At 32.8% G+C, this 11,110-nt stretch overlaps 1 protein-coding gene across 1 annotated transcript; it reads left to right on the top strand.

Annotated features, from left to right (window-relative positions):
• LOC18613231 (phospholipase A1-Igamma1, chloroplastic) lies at window positions 4,946–7,735 on the top strand. The gene is made up of 2 exons (XM_007050355.2): window positions 4,946–6,389; window positions 7,204–7,735. The coding sequence occupies exons 1-2, from the start codon at window positions 5,083–5,085 to the stop codon at window positions 7,445–7,447; spliced, it is 1,551 nt and encodes a 516-aa protein (XP_007050417.2). The 5' UTR covers window positions 4,946–5,082; the 3' UTR covers window positions 7,448–7,735.

Below are 11,110 nucleotides of genomic sequence, written 5' to 3'. Positions count from 1 at the left end.
GTTGCCTTTTATAGTTTTCTTTTTGATATGATCTCAATGATGGATTTGTACTTGGCTGGGGATCTTGGGTTTGGTTTGTTCTTTTTGAAGGATCTGTGGATTGTATAAGAGCTGTTCCTTTGACTTTTTTGATTCGCAGGTGATAGTTCGCGGGTAGTGTTGGGTTTTTTTTTCACTGGCAAGCCCTCTTCCTTCTTAAAGGGCACTGCATTGTCGGTACACTAGTGGTTGATATCTTATGTTGCCAATATGTGTTCAGTGGCAGCAATCTTTTGTAATTGTACACTCTCAAGCCCTTACCATCTCTTGATGCCATGAAAAGTCTTTTGCAGATAATGCTAGAGACTTCAAGATGGCATAATGGTAAAGAAGGCTAATAAAATCACTTTTCAAAACAAAATATATTAAAATTCATTATTTTTTCCACTTCAGCATTTGCATGGACATTATCTTTGCCAACTCGATGCCCGCATCAGAAAAATAAAAATTCATGTTAAGTTGATACTTATATTGCATGTAGTATGGGACTTACTAGACATACCACACAATATCCATAAAGCCCTTTTTGCCACATATGTACCTGGTAGATATTGATGTGGTGGTGATAACAATTGTATGATTACAGACAGTGACATGGTAAGGATAACAAATTTTAGGGACATTTATGCAAACTAAAGTTTAATTAAACAGAAATAACAAGGGTTTAAGTGGGAACAATAACAAAAGGGGTACTTATTTGGAAAATTTGGACAAGAGCAACGTCTTTTTTTTAGTATTTTAACCAAAAAGCTAATTTGCATAAAAGCTCTTAATGAAAGAGTTTATCTTTTATGTATTGTCAATATATATCTTCTTCACATTGTCAATGAATTAGAGGTTGCCATGGTGTCGACTTCCCTTACGGTCGACCTTCACATCTCCATTATTTTTCTTACCAAACTCCAAGACCAAAGGGAAAACCCACACCCAACCATCAAACCAAATCTCTACATAAAGTTGCCTCCAATTTCCCAATTTTTCTCTTGAACCAAAAAAAAGGAAAACAGTAAAAGAATCTAGAAAATTTGAAAATTTATCCATGCAAAAATAAATAAAAAATAAAAAATTGAAAAATCAACCATGGATTAAAAGCTTACAGCAACCTAAAGCTCAATAGCTCCCCTTCAGACGAATCCAGTTAAAATTAAAGGGACGAAGTCTCTAAATGTAACAAGAAAAAGGCTGCCTTGAAAGTCTTTGTTGCAGATGAATTTCCCGTCACCATTACTGACAATGACTTTTAAGTACTAAGGGGAAAAGACATCATATCAAGCACGATGTGAGCGTAGCACCCCGTTTGAATAATGATAAATGGAACCCCATCTCAAGTTATACACCTCTTCCCACAACACAAACAAGAACACAAGGGCGGCCTCAGCCCAATCCACGACCAAACCAACCACAAACCAAATATTAACTAAAGAATTTATACTTTTATAGTCTTCGCTCTTCATATTTTCCCTCTCTCACCTTTAAAAAAAATTTGAGATATTTATAACATAATATTTAAAACAAACTCCTGAATTATGTAAAAAAATTCAAATAAATATTTATTCTTTTATTATGTTCAATCAAGTTTTTATATTTTTATTTTAAGTTAAATAAGCTTTTATAACTAATAATTTATTAATTATTATTAATTAAAATATCACTTGTGATTCTATACCATACGATGCTAATATGACATATAACACGTTGCAATAGATGAAAACATGACATGATGATATGGTGTGATAGCATAGTTATGAGGTATTTTTACTCTTCATTTTAATACCATGCCAAATTCACATCGGTATAAAATAATAAGTGATATTTTGATTAATGATAATTAATCATCTGATAGTTATATAAAAGTTTATTTAATCCAAAATAAAAATATAAAAACTTGATTGAATGCTGTAAAAGAATAAAAATTTATTTAAATTTTTAAAAAAATAATTTAAAAACTTTTTCAAATATTATATTGAAATTTATACTTTTTAATCTTTATTAATGTTCTCTTCTTCAATAGAAAGTAATTGTTATTAAAATATTAATTATTATTAATCAAAATATCACTTGTCATTCTATATAATGTAATGCTAGCATGACATGTAACACGTTATAATGAATGATGACATAGTTATATGATATTTTACTCTTCACTTTAATACCACGTCAATGTCACGTAGGTATAAAATGACAAGTGATATTTCGATTAATAACAATTAGTCATCTGTTAGTTATATAAAGATTTATTTGATCCAAAATAAAAATATAAGTACTTACTTGAACGGTATAAAAAATAAAAATTTATTTGATTTTTAAAAAAAATAATTTAAAGTTTTTTTTCAAATATTATACTAATATTTATACTTTTTAATCTTTATTAATATTCTCTTCTTTAATAGAAAGTAAAAGAGTTTTGAAATAATACAACTTCGATTAATAATATACTAATATTATGCCTTCGATTATCATGATGGTTGCTGTTGATTAAGTTGGATTTTGCTGCTTTTGGATAGTTTCAATACGATAACTTGGCTACGCTTTAAAATTGTTTTGTTAAAGTCTGGGAATTTTTTTTTGTTATCCAAGGTTTAAGAGCAAGAAAGTTGAAAAAGATAATCACCAATAATTTTTATTTAATTAAAAGGCTTAAAAATTCAAAATTATTTATAATTATTTTCATCAATTCAAAATTACGAGTAAATTCAAAGTCATTTGCACATATAAAATTTTTTGATGAATAGTTGAAATTGATTTCGATGAACTTAAATCCTTTCATTGTTACTTACGTAACAATAGTTATTATTTATACGGAATGATGTAATACAAAAAAAGTGGGTTATGGATATTTAAAGAAGTTTAAAACCATAGGTATGAGAAAAACGAGGTATTTATAAAATAGGGAAAAAATGGTCAAACCCAACTTTATATAGTTTTAGGTTTCAATGTTGACTTTATAATGTTTGAATGCTAGTTTAGAGAGCGACCCGAGATGCCAATTCAGACCACATGGGTTGTGTCGTCTATCATTCTAGCTAGTGGTAGGATAATGTTTGTTTTGAGTTAGAATAGTACCATCACACATTTCGTAGATTCAAGAGATTTTCGGTTTTAGTGTAATATCGCTTACCTACTCATCCTTTGTCATTTCTCAAACTGCGTATGGGATATATATATATATATATATATATCGTTTTTGTTTTCTTAATCCAATTGCTATATATACAATAAGCAAGTAGCCATCCTTTAAATTTCGTTTTGTATTTCCTTTCTAATGTCAGATTCATAAAAGGGAATGCTTACAAAGTGAGTTACCGGGGGTTGCTAGTTGCTGCCATGTCTCTCTCTCTCACCTTCTGTTTTTGGTTATCTTTTATTTCCTCCTCCCAAAGGCCAAAAGCCCAAATTCAACTCAAATTCACACATCATTTAATCCTTGTTTCATTACATATATAAATGCATGACTCAATAAAAAAGCATATATATATATAATATAATGAGAATGCCTAACCATCACATTACCTCCCAATCATCCATGTACAGGGTTGTTATACCCGATCTCTAAGCTCTACAATCGACCTGTCAATTAATAACCACGTGGTTCTATTTATTCTGTTTTTATTGCGATATCTGCCTTGGTCCTTGTGATAATTCAAACAGCTGGATTTATAATTTTTATTTTTAGTTTTCAGCCTCATAAGAAGACAAAAATCTAATCTAGATAGCTGCAAATGCCGGCAACATCCATGGGATATGTGCAATATGTGCCACATACCAAGATCAATTAAACGATGAAACCCTTGCAGTGAAGGACAGAGAGATTAAAGAAAAATAAATCTTAGAATAAATGATCTTCAGAGTACCTTTAGCTTTTGTCCAAAGATTCTTTGGCAGTGTGGTCCACTTCTGTTTAATTATTACTAGGGCCCAACTGCATCAGCTGATTATGTTATTATGTACCTTAGCTATGACAATATTTTGGTTTTTATTCATTTTTTTAAAAAAAAGTAATGAATATATTAACCAAACAAAATATTATTAGTTGGTTGATTATATGTATAAAAACTTGTTTGGTTGATTAAATTTGTAATACTCACTAATAAGGTAAAATTAGATAATAAAATGAGGATTATGATAAGATCACGTGGTAACTACTAAATGACAGCGGTTGTGAATTATCATTTATATTATATGGTCCATGATATGGCACCAAAGTTCATGAGCTGTAATTGACACATGCTTTATGATTTGGTTCAATCATGAAAACAAAACGACATAAAATTCAAGATGCAATGAACATTATGCCTTTTTTATTTTTCCAAATATAACTCCTTGATTTTTTTTTAAAATATAACTTTATTTTTCTATTATCATTATGTCATTTCAAATCTTTTATTAATTCGATGGAAGACTTTGTTTGGCATGGATAGAGAATTGTATATTTACAAAATCACGTTAATGCTACTCAAAAAGGAATTGGCAACGAGCAGGACTCCAAAAAAATCCTAGTCGTGCACCTATAAACAAACAAAAGAAGACATCCCAGAAGCATTATCCACCGCATCAACACTAAACAGAGCGTGGAGCAGAAACCTAACACTAAACTTATAGCTAAGAGCATGCTTAATTAATTGGATAACTATTAGCATAGTACGATCTAGAATCCATTGTCTTTCGAACAAGTAAACCAAATTGTTAACTACTATTATATAAAGTCAATAACCCATTATTTGGAGATATCCTGGCCATTGCGAAGAACTTGTTTGCCCAACTGATAATGCCAAGAACTTTCTTGAAACCTGAACATTGTTCAACACCGAACCGAATGGACCATGACCGTAACGCGTTCTCGTGAGCCTCGTGCTTTAGAAAATATTCATAAAAAGCACCTATAATATGAAATCGTAATCTTTAGGAGTTTGGACTACCAACTGACTGAGTTCCGTATTATATTAAGCCTCTCTTCCCTAGGCAACAGGCCCGCCCACTCTCCCTTCCTTTCTTTTAATTATTTCTTCCACCTTGACCCTGCTTCACAAGGGCTTGCTAGTTTCAATGGCCATTTCTCTATCCAAAACCTTTCTCTCTATCAACCGCCAGCTTGATCACGTTTTGCCATCTGAAAAATGCTGTCCATTGTCTTTTTCAGGCCAGAAATCTCACCTTGGACGTACCAAAAGTATAGACTTTGCAACAGGGCGGCTTAGAATTCCAAGAGTTTTTTCCAAAGCAAGTGAGTCCTTGTCCTCCACCATCAATGAACTCGAAAAGGAAAGATTAACAAAAGAAGAAGAAGAAGACCTTGCACCTGGTCAACAAGAAGAAAGACGAGTAGCCGATGTATGGAAAGAAATCCACGGCCAAGACGATTGGGTTGGGATGTTAGATCCAATGGACCCTCTTCTACGCTCAGAGCTGATACGATACGGCGAGATGGCACAAGCCTGTTATGATGCTTTCGATTTTGATCCATTTTCCAAATACTGTGGAAGCTGCAGATTCGCGCAACGTCAATTCTTTGACTCCCTAGGCATGGCGCACCATGGCTACCTGGTCTCTAGGTACCTCTTCGCAACATCCAACATTAACCTTCCGAATTTTTTCAAGAAATCTCGGTGGCCTAAAGTGTGGAGTAAGAATGCTAATTGGATTGGATACGTCGCGGTTTCGAACGATGAAATGTCCAAACGTTTAGGCCGTCGTGACATCACCATTGCTTGGAGGGGCACCGTGACACGCCTGGAGTGGATTGCAGATTTAATGGATTTCCTCAAGCCCATTTCTTCTAATAAAATCCCGTGTCCGGATTCAACAGTAAAAGTAGAATCAGGTTTCCTAGATCTCTACACTGACAAGGACGAGAAGTGCCTGTTCTGCAAGTTTTCAGCCAGGGAGCAGATAATAACGGAAGTAAAGAGGTTAGTTGAAATGTACCAAGATGAAGAGATTAGCATAACCATCACTGGTCACAGCTTAGGCAGTGCCCTGGCAATTCTTAGTGCGTACGATATTGTTGAAACGGGTCTAAATGTATTGCAAGATAGCAGAGCTGTGCCCGTGAGCGTCTTCTCCTTTTCCGGTCCTAGGGTTGGTAACGTGAGGTTCAAGGAACGGATCGAAACGCTTGGAGTTAAGGTGTTGAGGGTGGTGAATGTGCATGACATAGTCCCTAAATCGCCAGGATTGTTCTTCAATGAAAACGTGTCACCAGTGTTGATGAAGCTGGCTGAGGGATTGCCGTGGAGTTACTCGCATGTTGGAGTTGAACTGGCATTAGATCATAAAAACTCGCCTTTCCTGGAAGACACTGGGGATCCCACTTGTGCACATAACCTGGAAGCTCACTTGCATTTGCTTGACGGGTTAGTTTCTTATGCTCAAACCATAGTTGAACATGAACCTGGTTACTTAATTGGTGGTCCTGCTTTATACATCTAAGTTTCATTAATTAAGCCGTCACCTAAAAGAATTTTTGGTTAGTTCCCCGGATTGGAAAACAAAGTCATCTACAATGAAAACCTTTAGGAGTCATTTTCGCAATAACTATGATTGAAACGAGTTTCATTTTCAGTTCCATCTCGAATTGAGAGATAAAAATTAGAATAATATAACATGTCATTTTTCCTAGGTGCTTGCTTGGACCCAGCTTGTGATTTGCAAGCATAAGACGTTTAGTATTAAGAGCAGTAGGTAGCTGGAAATTGTTAAAATAGTTAGTAAAGAACTTGAGATGAGATCATCGTCATATATTCATATATAATTCCCACCTTCAGTGGCATTGGACCAAAGTTGCAGTAAATAATCACACCAATAGCCATCAATGGTGGGTATGATTACGCAAACTGGTAGTGGAAGTATTATATAAGATGGGAATGTGATAGGCATGGAAGCAATTTGATGGAAGTGAAGATTTATAAAATAGGAAAGGGGTAGTCTACTAAATACTAAAGCAACTGTTTGGACTTTTACTTGCAGAATTCAGAGGTCTACTTACGCTAGCTCTGACCCAATAGTTCTCTAGGCACAAGTTCAGCAAGTCAAATAAAGTAATGTTATTCACCATTGGGTTTCACATTTGAATGAATTATCTGACCTGAAAAAAAATTAATTGGGGAATTCATCAAGATATTTCTTTAGAAAGAGTCTAATCCAGGGTGATGTTTAATTGAGATGCAGATACCATGGTAAAGGCCATAGATTTGTGCTGGCAAGTGGTAGGGACCCTGCTTTGGTGAACAAGGCCTGTGACTTCTTGAAAGATCATTACTTGGTTCCACCGTATTGGAGGCAAGATGAGAACAAGGGCATGGTGAGGAACAAGGATGGCCGTTGGATGCAGCCTGAAAGGCCGAAATTTGACGATCATACTGAAGATACACTCCACCATCTCAGGCAATTAGGCCTAGCATCGGAGCATTAGAAAGTATAATTAACAAGGCAATAAATTTCTTGTTTACATTATAGTACTGCTAGTGATGGCATTGGTAGATCAAAGCATCAATTTCTGGGCTTTCTGAAGCTAAGTTCGGGCGTCACAGCAACCAATGTTAAGATCAGAAGTTCAGAACTGGAGTGTAGGGTCATCCTCTTGTAATTTAGGCTGTTATAGCTGACAGAATTTATGTAAGGACAAGTACATATGTGGATTCCTTGATACCGTCTCTGCTGGCTACTTAAACTTGGATGAATTGCGAATACTGTTGTATTAGCTCCTCCCACAATCAACCACATTTATAATCTATTTGGAAATTACAGAGCATGCTAAATCAAATGATTAATTGTGTACCTCTAGATAGATTAAAGGCGGAAGTTACTAACTCCATAGACCATAAACGAATTAACATGATTGACTCTAAAATTTTTAATTTTTAATTTTTAATTTAAAAGTAGATAGCCAATAAATTCCAACTTACGTGTACTGGATGTAACAACATTCCTGGTTGTCAAATATAAACAGTTTATGTAATTAAAGCGATTATGCAAAAGTTTTCTGTTCCTAAAGGGATGTAAGGCCATGCATCTAAACTTTGGATGCCTTGTCTCGAACGGCTATTCGCTGGACGTAATGGAGGTTAACAATCAGCATCAACTTGTCAATTAATCAGCGGCTTGCAATTAAATGCCCTCAGTATGATCAACAACAAAAGGTAGTCAGACGCTATCATTCCACTTAAAATCATAAAACGCATCTTCCACAAAACAAACAAGCTGGTCTCTTTCTTGATATACTTTTACTATTCTGGATCTACCTTTAGCTACAAATGTAAAGGATTATAAGTTGTTGAATAATGTTACGGTTTCCCACTTGCATATAAAGAATAGAACTAAAAACAAGTAGTTAACATCACCTAATTTCTTGTGGTTTCAATTTTTTTCACCTTTTTTTTTTATATTATTTTCTCAAGAAACACCATGTAGATATCTTTTTTTTTTTTTCAATTAACAACATGTGAATGACATATGCTCTTGTTAGGATAAAGTAGTTGATCGGTTCAATAAGTTCATGTGATGAAAATTTAGAAATCGACCAAATTAACATAAGTAGAAAGAAGACTGAACTGACCGACTATATAGTATAAATCGACATAATCAAAGTCGATTTGCAAACTTTATTTTTTTCAACAATTAAAAAAATATAATATTTTTAACAACATTTTTTTTAAAAAAAAAAACTTAATCAAAGTATAATTAGTTAACAAAAATAATAATCATATTCCATAACCACAACAGCATAAATTAGTACATCTATATAAATCCCACAATATGCCAACAACTTTATAAATTCTTCAATTTTGAATCTTGATGGACTTCCTATTCGGTGATTTCGAATTTATCAATCATCCAAATCTCATATGAACATCTCCCTAAAGTGTTAAAGAAAAAAAATTAAAATTAATATAAATTAATGTGTTAAAACAACCTAAAGATATTATAAATGAAAATATCTATACTACTTACCATTCAATAACCTAGCTAGAGACTGAAGCAGTCACTAGTTAATACACTTATTTTCCAATCAATGAAGATACTTGATGAAATTTTCAACAAATCAAAAAATATATTAAAAAATAAAATAAAGTAACTTTTAAATAAAAAACTAAAAAAACAAAGAAATAAAAATTGATATGATGAAATGATGGGTATAAACTGTAAATAAAACAATTACTTGAATAAACTTTCTCAAACTCCTTTAAATTAAACTCAATGTCATTTGAATCAAAATGTGATGATCCGTGTAGTTAATCTTGAGCACATATAAGTGCTTGCATGAGCTTAGGAGTCAAAGAACTCTAATACGCATCAGCCACATCCACCGGTACTAAAAGAGAATTTAGAAAAACCTGTTAATATATATAAGAATCGTCAATACATCATGAGCAATATAAAAAAGTATTGGAAAACTTATGATTATTGAGTTTCCACTAAATGAGAACATCAAAGTCATTATGATCAACAACATCATCCATCCTTAATTAATTATTTATCTAATTTGGTTTTCTACTCCCTTCTATTACTTTCCATCCTATACCTCTTATACGCAGAAATAAGAACTTTTGCTTTTGGTTTTGATTCATAATTTCACCTGTAACTTCTTTCATTTGGCTCTCACTACCAAAATTTAAACTTTACTGATGAAGAATTATGTCGGTAAAGTGGTATAATTCTTTGGTGTTCCAAATCATTGATGAAAATGTCGACAGATAAATTCGTTGGCACATGATAGGAAATACCCTCGTTGGTAATGACCACTTCATTGGTGATAGAATAATCTGTTGAAATATTCTTCAACGACATATACCATCGGTCTTTGTGTTGGGAAAATAGTCAATTCGTCGGCTTTGTTGGTCTAGTCAGTGATACAACCAGTGCAATGAAACATTCTATTGGTAAATCATCAATGGAAGTTACTGACAAAATATCTAGCCAATTGAACGTTGACCTTTTCATCAAGCTCCATAAGTAGAAAGTGTGATTCCATCGGTATTTTTAAATTTTTTTAATACCTTAATGATAAAAAAAATTAAAAACTAAATGAATAGAAATACGTCAGAGAAATTATTTTAATTATTACAAATATAAAAAATATTTTTTAATTAATAAAAACATGAATATAAATTGTTTTATTTTTATCACAATCCATTACAAATAAAAAGCAAAATATGTACAAGTATATGAAGAATACAAATGAACTGCTGACCACATGACGCAATTGACGATTTGTTGGATGCTAAACTCGAACTTCATAGTATTAGTACATGGAAACATACCTTCAGCAAAAGCACTCATTTTTAAAGGAAAAGATACAACACGTGTTCTACAAAGAACTTGTTCGGTAGTGTTTGTCTGTTTCCATTCAAAGATTTCAATATCCACAGCTCGTATATCCTATATGGACCTTATCTACCTACCCTAGATTATTTAGCAAATAGAAAATTCAAAACATTAATATATATATTTATTTATATTATATTATATATATATATTTATATACACTGAATCCTTACTTGCTAAATAATCTCGAGCAACGTAGTCAACTCCATTGAATGTACAAGTGATGAAGTGTGTTGTACTCTCTGAAAGGGAACTCGGATATTCCATAAACCTGATTAACGTACCCAATGCCAACAATTCATACATTGCAGTAAATATTGTAATGCCGACAACTCATATATTCTATAGATCTGACAAACTAACTGTCACGACCCAGAACCTTTATCGGACCCATGACAATCGTCACGACGTCTCAATTGACACTCATTACCCGAAATGCCAATCAGAACCCCGCAAGACTTACTTATCAGTTTCTTGCCTTTTTTGTGAGCAATCGTTTTTAAACATTCCATTTTAAACAATTTCCAATAGTTTCCTGCTCAAGTAAATTAAAAGATAAAAATATTTTTAAAAAATTTATAAATAAATATCACTATTCAAAATATTGATTAAAATATAGCATTTTTTATATAAAACAATATTTATAGAAACACGTGTAAGAAATCTTTTGTAACGTACAAGTAAAATAAATTCACAGATACAAAAATTTACAAAGTTATAATGTACAATAATGGTTACAATGACAAGTGGC

The sequence above is a fragment of the Theobroma cacao genome, chromosome 1, assembly GCF_000208745.1.
Source record: "Theobroma cacao cultivar B97-61/B2 chromosome 1, Criollo_cocoa_genome_V2, whole genome shotgun sequence".
NCBI lineage: Eukaryota > Viridiplantae > Streptophyta > Magnoliopsida > Malvales > Malvaceae > Theobroma > Theobroma cacao.
The sequence above is the reverse complement of the archived record's forward strand: the minus strand, read 5'-3'. Positions and strand labels throughout refer to the sequence as shown.

Coding starts and splice junctions, on each gene's coding strand:
- LOC18613231 (XM_007050355.2), top strand. CDS start 5,083: ATGGCCATTTCTCTATCCAAAACCTTTCTCTCTATCAACCGCCAGCTT. Junction 6,390..7,203: donor CACTTGCATTTGCTTGACGG/GTTAGTTTCTTA, acceptor ATTGAGATGCAG/ATACCATGGTAAAGGCCATA.